The 24,860-nt window shown below is 42.6% G+C and overlaps 1 protein-coding gene across 1 annotated transcript in view; it reads left to right on the top strand.

The window, feature by feature from the left end:
* The first annotated feature begins 6,221 nt into the window (after positions 1–6,221).
* The window catches only part of LOC139468660 (chromosome transmission fidelity protein 18 homolog), a 30,999-nt gene continuing 12,360 nt past the window's right edge, over positions 6,222–24,860 (top strand). The window contains exons 1-17 of the mRNA XM_071250782.1: positions 6,222–6,330; positions 8,973–9,206; positions 10,287–10,457; positions 11,851–11,981; positions 12,445–12,528; positions 13,102–13,154; positions 14,427–14,565; positions 15,639–15,809; positions 17,568–17,665; positions 18,243–18,366; positions 19,100–19,212; positions 19,990–20,083; positions 20,576–20,674; positions 21,079–21,206; positions 23,025–23,105; positions 23,697–23,808; positions 24,618–24,788. Of these exons, the coding sequence (XP_071106883.1) occupies positions 6,270–6,330; positions 8,973–9,206; positions 10,287–10,457; positions 11,851–11,981; positions 12,445–12,528; positions 13,102–13,154; positions 14,427–14,565; positions 15,639–15,809; positions 17,568–17,665; positions 18,243–18,366; positions 19,100–19,212; positions 19,990–20,083; positions 20,576–20,674; positions 21,079–21,206; positions 23,025–23,105; positions 23,697–23,808; positions 24,618–24,788 (2,064 nt within the window). The 5' untranslated portion in view covers positions 6,222–6,269. The remainder of the gene's footprint in view (positions 6,331–8,972; positions 9,207–10,286; positions 10,458–11,850; positions 11,982–12,444; positions 12,529–13,101; positions 13,155–14,426; positions 14,566–15,638; positions 15,810–17,567; positions 17,666–18,242; positions 18,367–19,099; positions 19,213–19,989; positions 20,084–20,575; positions 20,675–21,078; positions 21,207–23,024; positions 23,106–23,696; positions 23,809–24,617; positions 24,789–24,860) is intronic.

Genomic DNA, 24,860 nt, shown 5'->3' with positions numbered 1-24,860 from the left:
TAAATAGTTTTGATAATGAACATCTGTGCCAGTTAAGATGTAACGTGGTAGACAAGTCTTCAAATATCTCGGTATGTGCGGACGTAGGTAGAAGGCACATGACGGGTACATGTTTAGTCTGTCATACAGACCCTGATACAAATATTGTGAGTGATTTGGGTTTAACGCCGCTTTTAACAGTATTCCAGTTATATCACGGCGTGTCAGCTTAATGTGGGAGGAAAGCCCGAAGTGATGCAGGTCACAGACGTTTACCACATCGGTGAAACCCACGAGCACGGGTATGGTGCGCCGCTGATACAAATACATCCAAATCATCCAATGCAAGTCTATAATGTTTGGCAAGTCTAGATTACAGTATAAATGAAGAGTGTCTCTGGGCTCCTTTTTATTATATTTTTATAAAGATAATTTAACAACTGTTATTGTCTGTAAGGAATGTTGATTTCAGAGCCTAGTTGTTAGTCTAGTACTTATTTGGTTTCAATAGATGGCTGTTAAGGTTCTCACGCTTAGTGGTGGTAGGCTCTTAATTTGAACTCTTACAATAAGTCGTCGTTTTAATGCCACCTTATATAATGCAAGCTTCAACGGATTCAGTGCATGGCCGTTCTGGCCTAATTGTTTCCCATTTGTTGGGTCAGATTCGTTATAATGCCACGTGTAAATTATTAAATGTAAAGCATATCCTGGGCAATATTTGAAGTGGCATTATAGAGTGAGTATGGTGTTACGCCGGTTTCAGAATATTCCAGCGATATCACGGCGGGGGACTCCAGAAATGGGTTTCACACATTGTACCCATGTGGGGAATCGAACACGAGCTTTCGGTGTGACGAGCGAACGCTGTAACCACTAAGCTACCTCACGGCCCCGGCACTATGGAAGCTGTGTTAGCGAGGGAGACAGAGTAGAAATCAACTTAATTTGTATCCCTTTAATGCGACGTTCTGGTACAGATGCTATAGTACCTTTGTACAAAACATCAATCAGGCCCAATCCAGTCGTTATCAAATACCTTTGCATTTGCTTCAAACAAAATGGCGGCGCCCAGTCAAGACGATCGAGATCTGCTCGATAATCAAGATCTATATTTTGATAAAATGGGTCTTACACCGCAAAGTGCATCAAATCACGTTAGCACCTTAATCAAAAACATAAAAAGATTTGGAAAACATTTATTTACAACGAGTTGGCGGTGCACATGTTTTATTAATCCTGGGATCGACTGAAATCTGCAGGACAGTTTACGAACCAGATTTCGATTTCGTTGCGCGATTTTGATTGGACTATGCATAGACTCGTTAGTCCAGCCACAATGTAACTCCATAATACCAGCCTAGTTCGGCAAGGGTGGAAACTAAACTTGTATAGCCAGTTAACACTCTTGCTTCGGGAAGAAGCTGGTGGCGCTACGATCGAGCCCAGGAATTCCAGCGTAGTTCGGCAAGGGTGGAAACTGGACTTCTAAAGTCAGTTAACTCTCTTGCCTAGGGAAGATGACATCAAGCTGACAAGCCGTGCAACTGAAATACTATTGAAAGAGCAGCTTAACCCACTCACTCAGTAGGTGTAAAAAGTTATCGTACCTCTTAAAATTCCGTACACTCCTCTGCTGCCACATATAACCAATATTGCAGGAAAAGACCTCTCTAAACATTTGAATGAAGACATTGCTGCGGTATACAGCAGGACATATTTTCACCCAGTCACTAAAATCCACTAAAGACCCGTGGAGATCCGGGGTAGAATGGGTCTTCAGCAACCCACGTTTGTCGTAAGAGGCGACTTTGCTTGTCGTAAGAGGCGACTTTGCTTGTCGTAAGAGGCGACTTTGCTTGTCGTAAGAGGCGACTTTGCTTGTCGTAAGAGGCGACTATAGGGATCGGGTGGTCAGGTTTCCTGGCTTGGTTGATGCATGTAATCGTATCCCAGTTGCATGGATCGATGTTCATGACATCAATCACTGGAGCGTCTCGTTCAGACTCGATTATTTACAGAACGACATTCCGGTAAACATATACAGTAAACTACGGTTATAACGAACTCAAAGGGACTACTAATTTTAGTTCGTTATAACCTCAGTTCGTTATAAGCATATATACAGCATAACTACAGCAAATTGTCGGGGCCAAAAAAGTAAGTTCGTTATATCCGTCAGTTCGTTATAAGCGTGTTCGTTATAAGCGTAGTTGACTGTAGGTAGATATTCGGATTTACAGATATATATATCCAGTCGAGCAGTCAGTAACACAATCGGGTAGATACACAAACAGGCAGGCAGTGAGAACACTGTGTAGTAATCCAGGCGAGAAGTCAGTTAGACAGTCGGTAAGAGATAAAGTCGAGCAGTACGTTTGACAATCGAGTAGATATACAAGCGAGAAATCAGTTAGACAATCGGGTAGATATACAACCTGGCAGTCAGTTAGACAGTCGGGTAGATATACAAGCGTGAAGTCAGTTAGACAGTGGGTAAGAGATACAGTTGCGCAGTACGTTAGACAATCAGGTAGATATAAAAGCGAGAAATCAGTTAGACAATCTGGTAGATATACAACCTGGCAGTCAGTTAGACAGTCGGGTAGATATACAAGCGTGAAGTCAGTTAGACAGTGGGTAAGAGATACAGTTGCGCAGTACGTTAGACAATCAGGTAGATATAAAAGCGAGAAATCAGTTAGACAATCGGGTAGATATACAACCTGGCAGTCAGTTAGACAATCGGGTAGATATACAACCTGGCAGTCAGTTAGACAATCGGGTAGATATACAAGCGAGAAGTCAGTTAGACAATCGGGTAGATATACAGTCGAGAAGTCAGTTAGAAAAACGGGTGGAGATACAATCGAGAAGTCTGTTAGACAATCGGGTAGATATACAAGCGAGAAGTCAGTTAGACAATCGGGTAGATATACAACCTGGCAGTCAGTTAGACAGTCGGGTAGATATACAACCTGGCAGTCAGTTAGACAATCGGGTAGATATACAGTCGAGAAGTCAGTTAGACAATCGGGTAAATATACAAGCGAGAAGTCAGTTAGACAATCGGGTAAATATACAAGCGAGAAGTCAGTTAGACAATCGGGTAGATATACAAGCGAGAAGTCAGTTAGACAATTAGGTAGATATACAGTCGAGCAGTCAGTTAGACAATCGGGTAGATATACAAGCGAGAAGTCAGTTAGACAATCGAGTAGATATACAACCTGGAAATCAGTTAGAAAATTGGGTAGATATACAAGCGAGAAGTCAGTTAGAAAATCAGGTAGATATACAAGCGAGAAGTCAGTTAGAAAATTGGGTAGACATACAACCTGGCAGTCAGTTAGACAATCGGGTAGATATACAGTCGAGCAGTCAGTTAGAAAATTGGGTAGATATACAACCTAGCAGTCAGTTAGACAGTCGGGTAGATATACAACCTGGCAGTCAGTTAGACAATCGGGTAGATATACAAGCGAGAAGTCAGTTAGACAATCGAGTAGATATACAACCTGGGAGTCAGTTAGAAAATTGGGTAGATATACAAGCGAGAAGTCAGTTAGAAAATCAGGTAGATATACAAGCGAGAAGTCAGTTAGAAAATTGGGTAGACATACAACCTGGCAGTCAGTTAGACAATCGGGTAGATATACAGTCGAGCAGTCAGTTAGAAAATTGGGTAGATATACAACCTAGCAGTCAGTTAGACAATCGGGTAGATATACAACCTGGCAGTCAGTTAGAAAATCAGGTAGATATACAAGCGAGAAATCGGTTAGAAAATTGGGTAGATATACAATCGAGAAGTCAGTTAGAAAATCGGGTAGATATACAAGCGAGAAGTCAGTTAGACAATCGGGTAGATATACAAGCGAGAAGTCAGTTAGAAAATCAGGTAGATATACAAGCGAGAAATCGGTTAGAAAATTGGGTAGATATACAAGCGAGAAGTCAGTTAGAAAATCGGGTAGATATACAAGCGAGAAGTCAGTTAGACAATCGAGTAGACATACAAGCGAGAAGTCAGTTAGACAATCGGGTAGAGATACAAGCGAGCAGTCAGTTAGAAAATCGGGTAGATATACAACCTGGCAGTCAGTTAGAAAATCGGGTAGAGATACAATCGAGCAGTACGTTAGACAATCGGGTATACAGATACAGTCGGGCAGTTGATAAACAATCGGGTATATATACAATCGAGCACAAACGTGAAGACACGGGGTGGGGTGGGGAGGTATATGGTCGATCAACGTGCTAACCATGCAAGTAGGTAGATAAATAGTCGAGAAAGAGTCTTTTAGTTTCACAATCCGTGACCATGGTCAGAAAGCATTTCAGTGAATTGAACATATCAAAGCATTGTACAGCAAGGATCAATATCACGCACATTCTCTCCCGAGGTATACAACTCACTAACATTTCCTCATTGAATTGCATTACAGCCATTGAGTGTATTGTATCACAAATCATTCAGGCCCTAGAACTCGCCCACACTCAGACCCCGAATCAGTCCTCGCAGATAAAGCAGAATTCGGTAGTGATTCTTGTTCTGTTCAATGGGTCTACGTCGCTCTGTACCCAAAGTACGTGAAATCGTGATCGCACAGCACCTCAGTCAATAGTTCCAATGTGACCTAGTTTAAACTCTGTTACTTTAAACTTCCGCGTGTAAAGAGGCGGCTTTCGCTCCCACGGGTTAAGGAATGTAACGCTTTGTGGTGAACGCGCGCAGAACGTGCAGAAATGGCTAATGGAAATACGCAGTTACTTTTTAAATTAAACGTTAATATATTCATATTTGAGTTTGAGGTTTGAGTGAAGGAAATGTTCAGCTAAAATAGCCCGGTGTTGTTTGTTGTTAACGCCGCGCTAAGCGCTATTCCAACTATAATATGGTAGTGCTCTGTAAATAATCGACTCTGGACCAGACAATCCAGTCACTGACATCATGAGAATTGATCTAAGCAATTGAGATACGATGATACGATGACATGCATATTTTACTGCCAAAACCTGCTTTTTAATTCTCCAACGAAGAAAAGATATTTTATATGGCTAGTTACGGGTAGTATATTTTCATACCCCTTTTACACCAATATGTTTAACATGTCCATACAGTGATACATTTTAAGTCTCTCGTAACCCTTAACAGGTGGCTCACTTTTATGTCCTTTTATATGTATTTATGTAATTATTTCTGCGAGGTGGGGCTCAAATAAACAATCTGTCTGTCTGTCTGTCTGCATCAACCGTCAGCGAGCCTTTCCACCCGATCCCGTTAGTCGCTTGTTACAAGTATGGGATGCTGAAGGCCTACTCTAACCCGGGTCTTAACGTGGCGGCCAGGTGCTGTAAATGGAAATAAGGATTGGAAGAGTGTGTGAAATTAATAATGTTATTAAAAAATGGTCGTAGCTGGGGTTGTGGCGACTGTTCATTTATCATTTAGGGAGGGGGAGTGGTGCGTTGTCAGAATAAGTGGAGGATGGGGTGGGGGTGTCATGACAATAACACAGCGAAAGTTGGGGTATTAAAGAGGGGTGGGTGTGTCTGTGCGGGGTGGAGGAGTAGGGGGGGGGGGGGGGGGGGGGGGGTTATTATTATTTTGAACGAACGTTGTATAGGGACTGTCATATTCATTATAGGGAGGGTCGGCATTTATATTTTACATGTATGGGGAGTGTGTGTGTGGGGGGGGGTTGGGGTATGAATAAATGTTACATAAAATGGGGCGATGGGTTTGGGGGAACCAAAATACAGTCCTAACATGAACCCCTCCCCCCTCCCCTAATTGGAAGAATGGTATATTACAGTACCATTTAGTGGTACTGATGCTCCAGTATCAAGTTTCTATTATTGAGATATATAATTGTAGGCTATGATCTCACCAACTGACTTTTCTGGTGTCCCCTGCCGTGATATTGCTGGAATATTGCTAAAAGCGGCGTAAAACCATACTCACTCACTCACTCACTCTCACCAAGTGATATTTTTCATTATATGCTTCTCCTAAAATAATGTTGTGTTTTGTCGTGCCTCTTTCCTTTGTCCGTCCCCAGTGGATACTGCAGACCCTTAGCTACTCGCATTTCGGACATGAGAGACAATAAAACAAATTCCGATCATATTTAGCGGTAAGTTGACTGGACGTATTTTGGAATTGTGTCCCTTTGAAATATTCCGCGGGAAGTGCAATGGCGGATTTGTTGATTTCTGAACAATAATCTCATAAACACGTTCGTGTGTGTGTGCTCATAAAGCATCTGGAATCATACGAGAACACTATGGATGACTTCTTTGAGGAAGAATTTGCCGATGAACTTGACGCTCTTGAAGATCAAGACGGTGAGTGTCTGATGATCATACTCACAAATATGTCGCTCGGCCAATGTCGCCGAAGTAGCTGTGAACACCTGAACGGACACAAGATACACGTGAACGAAACAGATATTGTCAAAATACATCGATAGTCTCTCTGTACAGATGAATTCCATTATTTTATGTTCACGTTAATTGATGAGAACAGGGTTGTTAATGACGCTGATGATCAATATTGATTCTGACGGGTAGCGGCGCAAGTTGTGATATAAAACAGCTGATAGTTTAACGGGGAAGGGATCCGTTATACACAGTACGGGCACCTGAAGAATGACGGTGATATTACTGAAACACCGGGCCCATATGGAAAGCCTTGCACCATGACTGTGGAATATATTTATTTTATGAAAACAAAACAATCTAGATAGACATACACGTGTAAAAGTAGATCTAAGTCTATAGCCTCTAGGGCTCGGACCGGGAACTCGGGTGGGGGTAAATACATTTTGCCAGGGATACAGTCAAACTATTCCCAGTCGGACAATTTGTACCTATTTGTTGAGACCTACAGTGGGTAGTAAATTTGGACTCTGGTAGGATCGGATAATTAGGGGGATGGTACAAAGGTAGTAAATGTGGACTCGTCCCAACCCTTCTAGCCACCTCTATGAAATCAGCATCAGGAAAATTATTTAGTTTTAGATCTGGAGGAGAGAACGTACTGTGTAATAAAAGATTTCATAGACTATATGTAGTCCATCATATGGATAACATATGATATCACAGGGGCCTGTGATACATGGCTATTAACATGATTAATATTTTAAGGACTTATGTCCACTTTCACACAACTGTGCCTTTTGTTATTTCATGAGATTGTTTTTTGTCTACAAATTGAGGTCATTATTATTACTATAGAACTTTTAGGGACCGGTCATTTGTTTCAGGCGGTGTCAGGGGGGAATCATGGGAGGTTCACCTAATAATATGACAGTCTCTAGGGGAGGGTCGTCAAATATGATACACATATTTGGGAAGGGTCATGAAAAAATTGACTTTACATGATAAAATATTATGTGCTTTTGCATTTTGTCTTTTAGGGGAGGGTCATGAAAAAATGTACGAGGCCATGGGGAGGGTCATCCCCAAAAATGACAAGATTTAGGGTCATTGTTTTCAGTACATAACATTAAAAACGTCTGATCCCCCCACCCCTGTAATAGATGACTGGCCCAATTATTATATTATGCTTTAAATTAGTGTCTTAACATGTCAAACATTTTGAAGAGTTTCCTTCACATCTTCATGGTTAGGCTGGGCGGTCGGGTAGCCTAGTGGTTAAACCGTTTGCTCGTCACGCCGAAGACCCGGGTTCGATTCCTGACATGGGTACAATGTGTGAAGCCCATTTCTGGTGTCCCCCGCCGTGATATTGCTGGAATATTGCTAAAAGTGGCGTAAAACCATACTCACTCACTCACTCATGGTTAGGCTACATACAAAGACATATATTCCTGAGAAAAAGAGACCCGTGAAGATTCCGGGGTAGAATAGGTCTTCAGCAACCCATACTTGCCGTATAAGGCGACTATGCTTGTCGTAAAAAGGCAACTAACGGGATCGGGTGGTCAGGCTCGCTGACTTGGTTGATACATGTCATCGATCCCAATTGCGTGGATCAATGCTCATGGTATTAATCACTGGATTGTCTGGTCCAGACTGGATTATTTACAGACAGCTGTCATATAGCTGGAATATTGCTGAGTTTGGCGTTAAACAACAAACCAACCAACCAACCAACCTGAGAAAACGTGTAGGTTGATTTTAAGTTGTAGCAGTACCACGAGAAGTACATGTTGTTTTATGCATCCCATGTTAGGTTTTATGCCTCCGACTCATTGTATAAAACCTAACAATGTACCCCTTGTGATACTGCCACAACAAATTTTTCTTACCGACATGTTTTAATGTGACATTGTAAAATAATTAAAAAAATTCAAAGTTGATAGAAGGCCGCTGATCGATTAAGCTGAGGTTATGTTTTGTTCTTCGGCTTGTTGCCAAACTGCTGTCTTACTTTCAGCAGGCTTTTATGCATCTTCCCGAGGTAAGAGAGTTCACTAATTTTAAAAGTCCAGTTTCCACCCTTGATGAACTTGGCTGGAATTACTTGGCTCGATCATGACTATTGTGGCACCAGTGGCTATTACGAGTTATGTCCCTTTTGAGCATCTCCTATGGTCCAATCAGATTCCACCTCTCATATGACTTGCATTTGCATCAAACAAAACGGCAGTGCCAAGTCGAGACGATCTGGTCAAGATCTATATTGTGATAAAACGGGTCTCACAGGGTGAAGTGAATCAAATCTCGTAAGCACATTGATCAAGAACACGAAAAGATTTGGAAAATATCTGTGACGGTTTGGCGGTGCAAATGCTTTACAAATCCTGCAATCGACACAAAATCTGCTTGACAGTTTACGAACCAGATTTGGATTTCATCGTGCGATTTTGATTGGACTATGCATAGACTCGTTAGTCCAGCCAAAATGTAACTCCATAATACCAGCCTAGTTTGGCAAGGGTGGAAACTGGACTTTTATAGTCAGTTAACTCGCTTTCCTCGGGAAGATGGCTTTTATGACCATGTTAAAATTTCTTTTTCAGATGATCCAGGTGACCCACTGGCTCCAAAGTCGAAGAAGACGCTTCAGTTCACGACACCCAAACCAAAGAGCAAGCACCCAGGCGGGTGTTTAGTCAGCCCGACTCCTCTCACCCCACTCGAAAGCCCGTTGTCAGCCAGGAACGGACACATCAAAGAGAAAAGACCAAGAGATGACAGCTTTACTTGTCTGTCAGACAGTGACGAGGACATGTGTGACAGTCTCCCCAAAATAGGTGACTTGTAGCCCTTGTGTTCATTCTAAATGATATTATAATTCAAATAAGAGACAAGGTGACACTTGGTTCCACAGTCTAGTGGCCATGCTGGTTGTAGGTCTAGACATTGTGTTTTGTTGATTGTGTAAAACCTTATCTTTGTGTAATTTTGTCATAAGGGTTTCACGATGATCAAATCAAGTTTGAGACTGGCATATTCGGCAAAACATATGTTTGTTCAAACTTGGGATTGTAATAAATCTGCACCCTGTTGCTTGCATTTTAACAGTGCTTTCAATGCATTGAGGTGAAACAGTTTCAAAGCTAAATCATTTTCAAAGTAAAAGAAGTTGCCTTGCAACAGTAAGACGTTAGGTATTAAAACATGATCTTGAACCATGTTAGCACCTGTGTGGGGAATCTGTATCAGAATGAGTTCCTATTGCAACCTATGCTGGGTGTAAGATTGGTTGGTTGGTTTGTTTGTTATTTTATGCCGCACTCAGCAATATTCCAACTATATGACGGCGGTCTGTAAATAATCGAGTCTGGACCAGAAAATCCAGTGATTGATATGAGCATAGATCCACGCAATTGGGACCGATGACATGCATCAACCATGTCAGCGAGTCTGCCCACCCGATCCCGTTAGTTGCCTTTTACGACAAGCAAAGTCACCTTTCACAGCAAGCATGGGTTGCTGAAGACCTATTCTACCCCGGATCTTCACTGGGTGTAAGAGGCCACACAATGAATTGGGTGGCCAGACTTGCAGCATGTCATGTACCCTGCATGCCCTGACAGTGTGGAGGATTGTCTGGTCCAGATTTGATTATTAACTGGCTGTCCTCAGAGAGCAGTATTAACAAACAAACAAACAAACAAATGTTAACTGCGGTATTGCTGGTTAATCTAGATCTTAAAACTCCAGTCAGGAGAAGAGTAAAGTATTATCAATAATCTGATTGCATACATGCAGTGCCTGGCAAGAAAGGAAAGTCATGCGATCACAGATGTAAATCATTTCTTATATTTTGCTGAGATTGGTATGATGGGATGATGTGTGTTGGTGTTGTGACTGTTCTGTCATGGTGTCAGGTCCGAGAGCTAAACGGGCACGTACAGAGCCAGGAGAACCTCGGAGCCCCACCCCCCCTCCGGACTTGGATCCCAAGAAGTGGCCCCGGGAAGCAGCACAGAGATTCAGTCTAGCACACAGGAATATCGCTGATATTGACATTGACGACTTTGGTGCTGACCTTATTGATGGTGAGAATTTATAGATGCTAAAAATATCACCACATGCGTGATGCGTGTACCGCAAACTTACACAGTCAGTTGACATGTATGATGAGTAATTTAACTAATTAGGCTCCCAAAATGATATACATGTTTCAGGTAAAATGAACCCAAGGGGAAAGTAGTTGTTTTTTTATACCCCTCCACGAAGTGGAAGACGGATATAGGAATTGGTGCTGGCCTTTCCGTCCATCTGTCTGTCATTCATGTTACGTTTCCGGTGCAAAACTAAAAAACTATGAGAGATATCTTAACCTAACTTGATACATAGATAGGTCTAATGGTAAACTGGAGCCTTTTGATAGTTTGGGATTTCTTTTGAGTGTCCATGGCATCGACTTTGACTTAGACTGAAAATGGCGGTAGTGCTCCTTACTGGAGCAGATCTTGAAAACCATGAATATTTCTTCACCAAACTTGGCACATAGATAGGCCTGGGGGTAAACTGGGGCATTTTGATAGTTTGGGATTTAAAAAAAAAAAGGTTAAGTTTCCATGGCAACGACTTTAATTCAGACTGAAAATGGTGGTAATGCTCACTTCCGGAGCAGATCTTCAAAACTGTAAAATATTTCTTGCCTTTCACTCAACTGGACATTGGCAGGGGATATGAGTATTTCATACTTGTTTTATTTATTTAGACTAATGGCTTGTTTAAAACTGATGCTTCTTGGTTACATTTTGAAGAGGGCCATTGGAGAAATAGAATGTTGAACTTCACTTTCACACAAACCTAGACTTTCATTTCGGAGAAAATCTGTCATATTTTTTCCAGTTGCATACAGTTATTTCATGAATGCTGTTATTTGTGTCTTTTGTCAGTACACAGTAGTAGAAAATCCTTTTTCTGTAGTGATATTTTGGTTTTGGAATCCCCTTAAGCTTACCCTTATGCAGTCTGTGTGAGAAGTCTTTGAGTTCACTTGCCCAAACTTGTCTTTTGGCATCATATTCAGTTCATATTCATGTTTTAGTACCACCTCTGTGGTCTCGTGTTAGAGTGTCTGCCCGGAGAGAGGAAGGTGGGTTCATACCAAAAGACGTTAAAAGATGGTACTTGTTGTTACCCTATCTGGCGCTCGGGGCTAAAACAAGGACTGGTCGGTTCAGAGTTAATATACTGTCTGAGTGGGTTATTCATGTTAAACTGCGGCATGGTATCACAGTGGGTTAGCACTATAAATTCAACATTAGTCCTGACTAGTACAAGCAGCCACACACATGCATGAACATCTCTATGTAAGTGCAATAATCTTAAACTTGACGTAAACCCCGATTTCACCTCAACTCCTGTTTCAGTGTTAAGATTGGCAGGGCGTTGTCAGAGCTGGCCGTGGGTAGACTATGTTTCTCTTTGTTTCAGACTACGAGTTTGAGCGTCCCCGAGTGTTGTCCCGCATCCCCAGCGGCGGCTGCAGCTACATCAGTGTCACCAACATGGAAGGTCAGAGGGCGTACATGAAGCTGAGGGATAAGCTGGAGCTGGAGCGGGAGGTAATGGTTGCAGAATGGAAGTAGAAGTCAGGTGGAGGCTTTTACCTTGCCCTACAAAACTAGGTCCAGGGGACCCCAATAATTAATTTCTTAAACAATGCATCGATGGATTGTGATTTTTTACTACTCCAATCTCATTAAAATCAGATCTTAGTTCTCGCTATCGCTAAACAAAGATCTGAGGACATCCCATTACGGGTCACGTCAATTGCAAATCCTATAATTGACTGAAATCTGCACAGCAGTTTAAGAACCCGATGTTGATTTTATTACACTATTTTGATTGGACATCATAGACTCGTTCGTCCAGCCAAAATAAAACTCCATAATTCCAGCCAAGTTCAGCAAGGGTGGAAACTGGACTTTCATGGTCAGTTAACTCTCTTGCCTCGGGATATTCTAGATGAGCATCTGTGTTGATGATGTTGATGTGAAGTTCAGCAAAATAGTGTTGATGTTTCAGTTTGACAGCGTAGGGAAGGACTTGAAAGCCACACAACTGCTGACAATTCCTGTCTCAGTGCTTCGGTATCAGGCAGAGGAGGAGGTGAGTTCCATCATGCACACCGACCAAATGTCGGATCATTTAGTTTGTTTGTTTGTTGTTTAACGCCGCTCTCAGCATTATCAGCAATGACAGCATTCTGTATATAATCAAATCTTGACCAGTCAATCCAGTGATTGACATCATGAGCATTGATCTATGCATTTGGGATACGATGACATGCATGAATCAGGTCAGGGAGCCTGAACCTGTTCGCCTCTTTCGACAAGCATGGGATCCTGGGGACCTATTCTAACCTGGAATCTTCACAGGACCAGATTATTTAGGTCTATGTATATAATCTCATGGGCATAATAGGTGAGGTCCAACTAAAATGGTGTTTAAGTGGTCCAGATGAGGGTACAATGTGAGCATCCTCCTGTTTGTTTGGTCCATGTTATTTACCACAGGCACCAGTCATGGGGATGCAGATGTCATGTTGATGGCTGTGACATAAAGCGTCAATCACAATTTCTATTTCGTTCTTTGAATTCTTTGTAAGTTGACTTGTGTGGTACACGCCAGGTATTATGTTGACAGATGTTTTATTAGATCAATGCACTGATGACTTTTCAGAGGAGGCAGAAGGTAATAGAGGAAGCTGAGAGAATATCCCAACAAATACATAGGTGAGATTTCCATGACTCTAGGAGAATAATGTCTTTGTGAGAAAAAAGAAACTGCCTCTGTGGTGGGTCTCCTTATTAACTGTTCACATAAAGTGACTCACAGTCTCAAGCAGGTGTGACATGAATGAGGTAGAAGGACTACAGTATATGATTGTTATGCTCTATAGGTGCTTGAGGATGCCAGGAGTCGAGTCATTGTCTATACTCACCATTTCTAGTCCCACCCAGAAACCAATATTCAGCCCCAAGTCTGTGGCAAATGACAGGATTAAATCACAATTTGAATTAAAAATTTATTAATTCCTCAGAATTTATGAAATTAAGAACATTAAAATAGTCAAATTTTGAACAATATCACGACTTTTTGCTGAAATAGCCCACCAAAGTCACTTAGTTAGGAATCCTAGATACATCCTGAATATTCTTCCACTGACTCTGCTTCCTGATCCCTGGCCCATTATATTCCCAAGGTGATACTTACACGTCAGTCTGAAGCCCGGGGTACTAATGCTGAATAACAATCTTTTCAATACAGATCTGCCTGTTCCAGTTGACTAATTCATAAGAGTGGGGGGACAATTATTGAACATGCCATGGTTTCTATAGGTTCTGTTCATCTTCCGGACGCAAGGGAATAATTGACGTTAAAAGTCCAGTTTCCACCCTTGCTGAACTAGGCTGCAATTTCTGGGCTCGTTTGTTGCGCCACCAGTGGCTATTACGAGTTATGTCCTGTCTATGTCCCTCCTATTGACCAATGAGATTCCTCCTCTCATATCACTTGCATTTGCTTCAAACAAAATTGCGGCACCCAGTGAAGACGATCTGATCATTGATAATCAAGATCTTTATAATAATTACAGGTCTTACATCGGGAAGTGCATCAAATCACGTGAGCACCTTGATTAAAAACATGAAAAGATTTAGAATATATTGTTGACACTAAATTGACGGTACACATGCTTTGCAAATCTTGCAATCGACCAAAATCTGCATGTCACGTTACGAACCGGATGTTGATTTTGTTACACAATTTTGATGCATGGACTATGCATAGACTCGTTAGTCCAGCCAAAATATAACTCCATAGTTCTAGCCTAGTTCGGCAAGGATGGAAACTGGACTTTTTAGGAACAGTTTATTCAGACCTGAGGGATGGGAGTTTTGAGGTTCATCTGTTCAGTCCTGAGATGGAATACTGTTTGTATTATTTATTGTCCACGAATAAAAATATAGCAACTGATTTGTGTTGTATTTCCTTGCTGCTTATAGGGAGATGAGTGATGATTTATCCATACTGGATGAAGCGGAGGATAAGGAGAATCAAGAACCTGACAAGGCCGAGCCCCAGCGTAACTTGTGGGTGGAGAAATATGCCCCTCGGCGCTACACGGAGCTTCTCAGTGAGGAGGTAGGCATCAGGGAGTGTACCATCGGATTATACACATCATTACCGTAACCATGGTTACCAGTGCTCAGAATTAAGTGGTGTCCTCTTGTCTGAGGTTTGCTGCAAAAGTATTCAATCTGGAGATCTCATAAAGCTTTAAAATTTTAACATCGGAGCTATGACAAAGATCCCTCAAACTTTTGTGCTTAATTTTTAACATTGGAGAACCAGGTTAAAGAGAAATTAGTATTAAACCCCCTAGCCCGGAGACTTATGTTCAACATAAACTAGTATTAAACCCACTAACCTGGAGACCTATGTTCAACATAAACTAGTATTAAACCCACTAGACTGGACCAGTTTTGTTAATGTTAAAGGTATCCTAAGGGCCAGTAGAATTTCAAACATTTGTGGGTGGTGTTCCTATGTGGCATCACTTACCTTGGTTAATTTCCATTCCTTGTTGAATGGTTAGTTTTCACCTTTTTGAAAACAAATGTCTCAGTACTGGCTGCATTTTATTAATCATAAACACTGCAGTAAACCATGGTATGTTAATGATAAAGGGTGATGCTATTTTTCAGGGCATTATCATTTGCAGAAATCCGAGGTCTTCCATTAACTGCCCGACAAAGGAGGGCAGTTGGAAAAACCGAGGGCTTCAGCAAATGATAATTCCCTTAAAAATAGTGTTACTGTTATTATGGCTAAAATGGATAGAATTTATCAAATAAAAAATAAACAATATCGGTTTTGAAACATTTACTGCAATCAACACACAATGAATGTCACTGAACAACTTTTACAAATATTGAAACATCATAGAACAAACAGATGACGTTGCTATTGCATTCCCCATGACATCACCTACAAGGGGCGTGATAATGGCCCGTTGTCAAGCAGTATGAGGGCATTATCAAATGACAGTGGCCTGCTCATTTCTGATAACATGCGGGCGGTTTAATTATATTTTTTCCATTTAAGCTATAACAACATGATGATCTGGCTATGACATGGCTTTTTGTGTCTGTATTATTTTTATGGATTTTATGTGCAGTCTGTCTGATAATGAAGTGTTCCTTGCTGTCGATTAGACGTTGAACCGCACTCTGCTGCACTGGCTGAAGCTGTGGGACTTTGTGGTGTTCGGGAGAGATCTGCCAGTCAAGAAGGACAAGAAGGAGAAGAAGAAGCAGGAGTTTAAGAAGTGGAAGCAACCAGAGGTCCTTGAGGAACTCGACAAGTTCCACAGACCTCAGCAGAAGGTGGGTGGACACAGAGGGTGGGTGGACACAGAAGGTGGGTGGACACAGAAGGTGGGTGGACACAGAGGGTGGGTGGACACAGAAGGTGGGTGGACACACAGAAGGTGGGTGGACACAGAGGGTGGGTGGACACAGAAGGTGGGTGGACACAGAAGGTGGGTGGACACACAGAAGGTGGGTGGACACAGAGGGTGGGTGGACACAGAAGGTGGGTGGACACAGAGGGTGGGTGGAAACAGAGGGTGGGTGGACACAGAGGGTGGGTGGACACAGAAGGTGGGTGGACACACAGAAGATTGGTGGACACAGAAGGTGGTTGGACACACAGATGATGCGTGGACAGAGAAGAGGGGCGGACACACAGAAGGTGGTTGGACACAGATGGTGGGTGGACATAGGAGTAGGGTGGACACAGAAGGTTGTTGGACACACAGATGGTGGGTTGACATAGGAGGTGGGTGGACACAGAAGGTTGTTAGACACACAGATGGTGGGTTGACATAGGAGGTGGGTGGACACAGAAGGTGGTTGGACGTAGGAGGTGCGTGGACACAGAAGGTGGGTGGACACACAGGAGGTGGGTGGACACAGAAGGTGGGTGGACACAGATGGGTGGACACAGAAGGTGGGGTTTCAGCAGAAGGTGGGTGGACACACAGAAGGTGGGGGGGGGGGCACAGAGGGTGGGGGGACACAGAAGGTGGGTGGACATAGGAGGTGGGTGGACACAGAAGTTGGGGGGACACAGAAGGTGGGGTATCAGCAGAAGGTGGGTGGACACAGAGGGTGGGTGGACACAGAAGGTGGGTGGACACAGAAGGTGGGTGGACACACAGAAGGTTGGTGGACACAGAGGGTGGGTGGACACAGAAGGTGGGTGGACACAGAAGGTGGATGGACACAGAAGGTGGGTGGACACAGGTGGGTGGACACAGAAGGTGGGTGGACACAGAAGGTGGGTGGACACACAGAAGGTGGGTGGACACAGAGGGTGGGTGGACACAGAAGGTGGGTGGACACAGAAGGTGGGTGGACACAGAAGGTGGGTGGACGCAGAAGGTGGGTGGACGCAGAAGGTGGGTGGACACAGAAGGTGGGGCATCAGCAGAGGGTGGGTGGACACAGAGGGTGGGTGGACACAGAAGGTGGGTGGACACAGAAGGTGGGTGGACACAGAAGGAGGGTGGGTGGACACAGAAGGTGGGTGGACACAGAAGGTGGGTGGACACAGAGGGTGGGTGGACACAGAAGGTGGGGCATCAGTGCGTTAGATTGGAGTTGTTGTGGATTTGGAATAGGGAAAAGAGGGCTGCTGAGTTGGGGTGAGGAGATGGCAGAGCTCCAGATAAGCTGCGTATCTGCGTAAAATACGCATCAGAAATGCAGAAATACGCAGTAAAATAAAATCCAAGTGATTGAAAGAAAAGGATGTAGTTTCAAGAGCAGTGAGAGACTTAGAGGGGGAAGGGAGGTAACTCTGTACAAGGTACAGGACGATCAGGCAACACAAACTATCTGTGCAAATAGGCCTCTCTTTGGCCCAAAGTCGCCCTTTATCCAAATACTACTAAAACACATCCTGATGTCAGTTCAAGGTAACAAGAAGATCAACAGCATGGTTTGAATATGGCAGCAAATCTAGTTGGGGACCCAGATATGTAGACTTGCTGATGGAGCCACATTGAGACTCTCATTATTCCTGTTATATCCCTGTTTGGATTGTGTTGTTGGAGTACATGTGGAGGCACACTGTTACAGGTTACACTGCTGTGTGGGCCACCTGGCCTGGGGAAGACCACGCTGGCGCACATCGTTGCAAGGCATGCTGGCTACAATGTGGTAGAAATTAATGCCAGGTAATTCTTTGTTCAGAACACATAGTCTTTCATTTACAAGAAATCATTTACAAGACGCAAATCAAAGTAACATGCTTGTGAAAACCAATGCTTTACATGAGTTTCTGAAGGGTTGTATACTGTTAGTAGAAAACAGATATGAAAACTTACTGTTTACGAAAGATAAATCAAATTGTTATCATGAAAAATTAACATAATATGTCAAAGATAAACTGTTTTGCGTAAATTTAAACATTACTGTTTATCGTAATTGAGCTAAATTATTGAAAATGTTGTATATTTATATTTATATCTAGATCTAACGACAACAAAATTTGATATTTGCAAAACGTGAATTGCAGTATTGTAGTGTTTCCCTAGAGACTGATAATCTGCATCAGAGATCGTTCGCTATTTAGATACAACTTCACAGCTTGTCCTCTATTCAAGTGGGTTTTTTTACTAAGCGGAAAAAATACTGACTGCTGAGTGAGAGGCCCAAGATTTGACTACTGACTTGTAGCATCCCCCATCAAGACCCTCTCACATGCTTGACAACCAGTTTCCTTGACTTGATGTGTTGGTAACTTTAATTCAGTGATGATCGAAGTGCTGATGTATTCCGGAACAAGCTTGAGGCAGCAACACAGATGAAGGCGGTACTTGGTGCTGATCCCCGTCCAAACTGTCTGGTCATAGATGAGATTGATGGAGCTCCACAGGTCTGTTCTCTCACAGCTTCTCAATGTTCCGTAATTACTGTCAAAACCAAAAACATAAAGATGGAGGCAAAGACAAGAACCTAGAAGTTCTCTATATTTTTCCCGCTGCTGCCTTACTTACATATTCACCACAAAGAAACTGTTAACTGTACGACCAATAAGACCGGCATCAGAAACCATGGTAACATATTCAAATAACTTCTTGAAGAATGAAAACAAAATTTGAAATGTCTGTTTAATTTGTTCACACCTACATACCTGGATTTTGCACACAAAAAGTCATAAAGAAAATTATGCATATGCAACTGCTAAAATTATGGGCTGACACTGTCATTAGTTGAAATGTTTTCTTTTCCTCTGCCATACTTAACATTGTAGGTCAGAACTTAAATAGTTTTCAAAATATCTTCCAGAAGACAGCCACTGGTGACCAAGTTGTCTTAATTTGTGCAGAGTTGCGTCCCTTATGTGCGTCAGAAAACTACGATCATCGGTTAGAGTCTTAGTTTGCCCTGATTATGTCTTGGTTAGTCAACACCATCACCATCCTTATTAGTTCCACAAAAATGGTAATTGTCTGAGACCTGCATCAGTTGGGACATTCCTCCTACATCTAGCTACATCACTGGAATACTATTCAAAACGGCGTTAAACCAAACGCCATCCCTCTAGCTTGTATAAAGGATGTCTGAAATTTGAACATTGTTGTTTATTGGTTCCCTTCTGTTGCCAGGCAGCAATCAACATTTTGCTAAACCTTGTAAAGCGGACAGACCAGAGTACCACTAAGAAGAAAAACGAGGGCGGAATTCTGTACCGGCCCATCATTTGCATATGTAATGATCAGTAAGTTTGTCTTCATGTGCAGTGGGTGTATCTGTCTTTAATGATGCTATTGTTGTCACATTATTACATACATAAAGTCAAGTGGTCCTTGTCATAACCGTACTATTTAAAGTAATCATATTTAATTTCCAATACTGTAATGAACTTACTTTATCCTTCCATGTTGTCATAAGATGCTGTGGTTTCATTTTCTCTTGAATTCTCATTTAAATTTGTTGGCCATTCCAAAAAGCGATCTTAGCGCTACAACTGTCGCACCTCACTGATAAAGTATGCGACTTAGAATCATCTTAGCGCTAAGACTGTTGCATGCCTACGAGAAAGTATAGGACTTACAATCATCTTAGCGCTACGACTGTCACATGTCTACGAGAAATTATGGGATTAACAATCATCTTAGCGTTATGACTGTCACATGTTTATGATAAAGTATAGGACTTACAATCATCTTAGCGCCACAGCCTTTACACTTCTATGATAGAGTATGGGACTTAGAATCATCTTAGCGCTACGACTGTCACATGTCTACGAGAAGTTGTGGGACTAACAATCATCTTAGCGTTATGACTGTCACATGTTTATGATAAAGTATAGGACTTACAATCATCTTAGTGCCACGGCGGTCACACTTCTATGATACAGTATGGGACTAACAATCCTCTTAGCCTTATGACTGTCACATGTTTATGATAGAGCATGGGATTTACAATCAACTTAGCGCGAAGATTGCTTTGTGGAGCAGGTCCTCACAGTCATCCCTGTGATCTCCCCAAACAGGTATGTTCCCGCCCTGCGTCAGCTGCGTCCCCTTGCGATGATTCTGCACTTCCCACCAACCGAGCCGACACGGCTAGCAAGTCGACTGTATGAGGTAGACACTTCAAAATGGTTCATTTACTTATAATTAATGACAAAATCAGGTCCTGAAATGCAGGTTTTCCGATTCCGGGATATTGAATCGAACTCCTATGATGAACATTTTTTTAATAATAGCCGCCTAGCTGTGAATAAATGAATCTCACATCTTATTTCTCAAAGTCTGGACATTGACTGATTGATATACCTTTTTAACTTCCCACTCCCTGTGGGGATAGCAGAATTGGTCCCCTACAAACTATGTCGGCAAAAGAGACAAATAAATGATCCGTCTTGGTGACTTGGTTGACTGCATGTCATCGTACCCCAACGGCATGGATCGTTGCTCACAATATCGATAACTTGATTATGAGCAGCCCGTCGTCATATAGCTGGAATATTGCTGAGTGTCACGTTAAACAACAAACCAGCATCTTTTTAAAATTTCAGTATTTCAAACAAGAGATTCTCAGCTGGGAATAAGTGAATTTCATTTGTTGATTGACAGATTGTCCGGGAGGAGAGGATCAAGGCGGAGATGAATGCTCTGCTGGCTCTGTGTGAGAAGTCAGAGAATGACATCAGGTCCTGTCTCAATACACTGCAGGTACCCACATATTTACAAGACAGTGTATATAAATGTGCATACCAGTATTTGCAAGTCCTTTGCAACATTTTCACATGTAGACGTGTCTTTCAATTTCATAGACGCATATATTACCATCCAAAGACCCTTCACCGATTCTGATTGGTCTAGTAAGCTCAGCTAATGATAGTCAATATAAAAACACTAAAATATACTGAAAATGTTTAGAGCCGTGCTCGGGGTAGCAAACTTAAAGGTAGGCACAGGCTGTCATTTTCATCAATTTCAGGGGCGGTGTGGTAGCCTGTTGGTTAAAGCATTCGCTAGTCACATTTTCAATGTGGTGCTATTAATAGAAATATTCGTTCGTGTTTTTGTCAATTTCTCAAAACTATTGATTTCAAATCAGAATTTTCTTCTTATAGTTCGTTCGGCAAAAGAGACAAGACTTTAACTTACGAGTTGTCCAGAGCATGACGGTGGGACAGAAGGACTCTCACAAGAGCTTGTTCTCTCTGTGGTACCAGATCTTCTCCATGCCCCGAGCCAAGAAGTGAGTCCTATTCACAGCTATTTTCAGGGGGCACGGGTGGCCCAGTTGTCTAAGGCGCCGCGATTCGCTGTGCAGAGTTGCGTCCCGTGGACACGCCAGAAACCTATGATTGTGGGTTCGAATCCTGGTTTGCCACGATTATGTTTCTAGATTTGTCAGCACCATACCCGTGCTCGTGGGTTTCACCGAAGTGATTAACATCTGAGACCTGCATCACTTCGGGCTTTCCTCTCACATTAGGCTGACACGCCGCGATAAAAGTGGAATACTGTTAAAAGCGGCGTTAAACACAACTCACTCACTCACTCACTCACAGCTATCTTCATGTGAATACATGACAACTTCGTTATATACTCAAATGGTAGCACACCCTCTACCCGAGTTCCAAGCAGTGGACATAGTACCTCTACCACAGGCCAGAGAGATGTGATGATTCAAATGGTATTAACCTAGTAGAGTTGATGCAATGTCTTGCCGTCCATCTTGATGTCATGTTTGTTTCTGGACAATAACTTCGACAGTGGATTTCTGGGAAAACTGTAAGAGGACTTGTCCTAAGTGTAAGAAAAAACTGCCTCCCACTGAATTATGTCGTGTGGGTTCATGTAAGTCTCCCTGTGGCAATCCATAAAAGGGGGGGCTCGCAGGTCGTGAGGCCATTGCGAGTTATTGTGACCCGGCGGCATGGGATGTTGCTCATAACATCGACCACTGGATTGATCACAACTAGACCATTAATCAAGAAAAAGGAGAAGACCCGTATAAGGTGACTATGCTTGTCGTAAAAGGCGGCTAACGTGATCGGGTGGTCAGGCTCGCTGACTTGGTTGATACATGTCATCGATCCCAATTGCATGGATCGATGCTCGTGATATTAATCACTGGATTGTCTGGTCCAGACTGGAATATTTACAGACCGCCGTCATATTGCTGAGTGCTGCGTTAAATAACAAACCAACCAACCAAGCATTAATCAAGAATAGGCTTTAATGTTTAGTTTTACATTTTTGCAGTGAATTAGATATCAAAATATCCGTGAATTTATCGTAAATTTTGTGTTTTCATTGACCAAATTTGCAAACGTCCAAACTAGCACACAAACTCCTATTGCTGCCATGATCATAACAAGAGATGTGCATTAAAGGGAAGTAACTGCATGGTATATTGGATCACGTTATTTTTAGTATTGCAGCTTTTAATTGAATTTGGTGGTCGGGCCTGGTGACTTGGTTGATTGCAGTGTTGTCATTAACGTTCATAACATCAAGTATTGTGCAGCTGTAGCAATTTATTTTAAGTAATTTGGACTAGTGGGTACCTTATTTAACTAGTCCTCAGAGTCTGTAGCTCGTCCTGCTTGAGTGAGTGAGTTTGGTTTTACGCCGCTTTGAGCAATATTCCAGCAATATCACGGCGGGGGACACCAGAAATGGGCTTCACACATTGTACCCATATCGGGAATCGAACCCAGGTCTTTAGCGTGACGAGCGAACGCTTTAACCACTAGGCTACCCGACTTGAACAAGGCAAATTGTTTCCCCTGTTTACATTTTTTTGTCAGTTTTATTCAGTTCCAATTTGTGGCAAAATGGAAACATTGAGAACTGGTTCAGAATTGTTTCCCCTAAATGCTACTTGTCAATGAGGGCGACCATCACTGGCTGTGTCTTCAGCACAGTTTAGTAGTCTCGGGCAAGCAGACTGCTTATGTGTCTGATCCCGACTCGATTATTCACAGGTCACCTTGCTAGCGGGAATATTGTTGACTGATGTGTAAAACAAGAAACAAAACAACATACCTTTGCCTTTTCTTCCCAGGAACAAGTTTGTAAATATCCATGACTTGAAGAATGGTCAGCAGGCACAGAAGATGGGAACTGTCACAGCTCCTGCAAACAGGTGTGTCATCAGATGTCACAAACAGTCTTTTTATGTGTGGAATTTGACATGATCTGATTTATAATATAATGGGTCCTCGTTTCATTAAAGATTATGATGTTTTGTGTTCTTCTGTAATGAGGATATATATCATGATATATGTACACACATTCTATGTGGTGACCTTAACTGCTGCTGTGTAAACATCAAATGTCCTGCGGTGACGCAGAGAAAACAACTCACTCATTTTCCCAGTGACAGGACCCCAGTGAAGGTCTAGGTTGCAATTGGTCTTCAGCAACTCATGCTTGTTGTAAAAGACGACTAACAGCATCGGGTGGTCAGACTCGCTGACTTGGATGCATGTCATCGTATCCCAATTATGTAGATTGATGCTCATTATGTCAGTCACATGATTAACTGGTCCAGACTCAATTATATACAGACTGCTCTCATTTAGCTGGAAAATTGCTGAGTGCGGGGTTAAACAACAAAGTAAAAGTAAAATCAAAGGGAGGTAAGCAGGTCATATTTCCTGCCTATTTAGACTGGTTGAGTCTAACATGTTTGCTTTTTGAATCGGAGATTGTACTGTACAAAATGAATGTCCAGATTCCACACAGTGTTGCTGGCAGCACAGGCTGCTGGGGAGTACGAGAAGGTGACCCAGGGCGTGTTTGAGAACTACCTCGAGGCCAAGTGTAAAGATCCCAAGCTGGACGCTGTGAGTATCAGCTTCACTCCCACCAACACTGCAGCTTACATGTCAAGTTCTACAAGCCCAAATAATTAGCTTCGAGAAAATGCATGCTAGGCCCCTGAAATGTTGGTAATTCTTGCCCATTCCCAACCTCTATTACATCTTTGCCAAATTCCTGTATTTCGGCTGTCATCACACTATAAAAATCTTCAGATTTTTCAACATAAGTCCTCGTCACTGTCAACTATCCTTCATTAGTTGTGCCACTAATAGTATCTCCCTTCCCAAGCCCCTTGTGCTTGCACCAGGCAGGAAACCTCTCTTCTTTCCTTTGTGGGCTTGGATTGCCTTAGCACAAATGTTGCTAATTCACATTTAACATTTCCATTATCAAGTTTATTGTTGTACAGCACATTTTTTCTACCTGTTTTTGACCGCCTCCAGGTCTAGTGGTAGAATGTCTCCCCAGCCGTGTCATACCAAAAGACATTAAAAGATGGTACGTGTTGTTACCCTGTCTGGCGCTCGGCATTAAGGGGCTAACACAAGGACTGGTCGGCTCGGAGTCAGTATACTGTGTCTGAGTGGGGTGTTCATGTTAAACTGCAGCATGGTATCTCAGTGAGCCAGCACTAGAAATTGGCATCAGTCCGGACTAGTAAACACACACACACCACACCACACCACACCACACCACACCACACCACACCACACCACACCACACCACACCACACCACACCACACCACACCACACCACACCACACCACACCACACCACACCACACATATATAACATACTGATGCAGCATTCTCAGATGACACGTTGCTCCCCAGTTAAACAGTGCCAACGACTGGCTGGTGTTCGTGGACTGTGTCAACAAGTACACCATGCACAAGCAGGACTACAGCCTCATGAAGTATGTGCCCTTCACCTTCGTCAACTTCCACCTGCTCTACGCCTCCTACCAGCCCCCCAAGATACAGTACCCATCCAGCAACTACGAGGTACAGGAATACTGAAACATAGAAGTAAAGGTCTTTTATTACACCCTGTGGGTTAGAAACCTGTTCAGATAA

Source organism: Haliotis cracherodii, unplaced genomic scaffold (genome assembly GCF_022045235.1).
Source record: "Haliotis cracherodii isolate W230 unplaced genomic scaffold, xgHalCrac1.p SCAF_2, whole genome shotgun sequence".
NCBI lineage: Eukaryota > Metazoa > Mollusca > Gastropoda > Lepetellida > Haliotidae > Haliotis > Haliotis cracherodii.
This window is presented reverse-complemented; position numbering and strand designations above follow the sequence as displayed.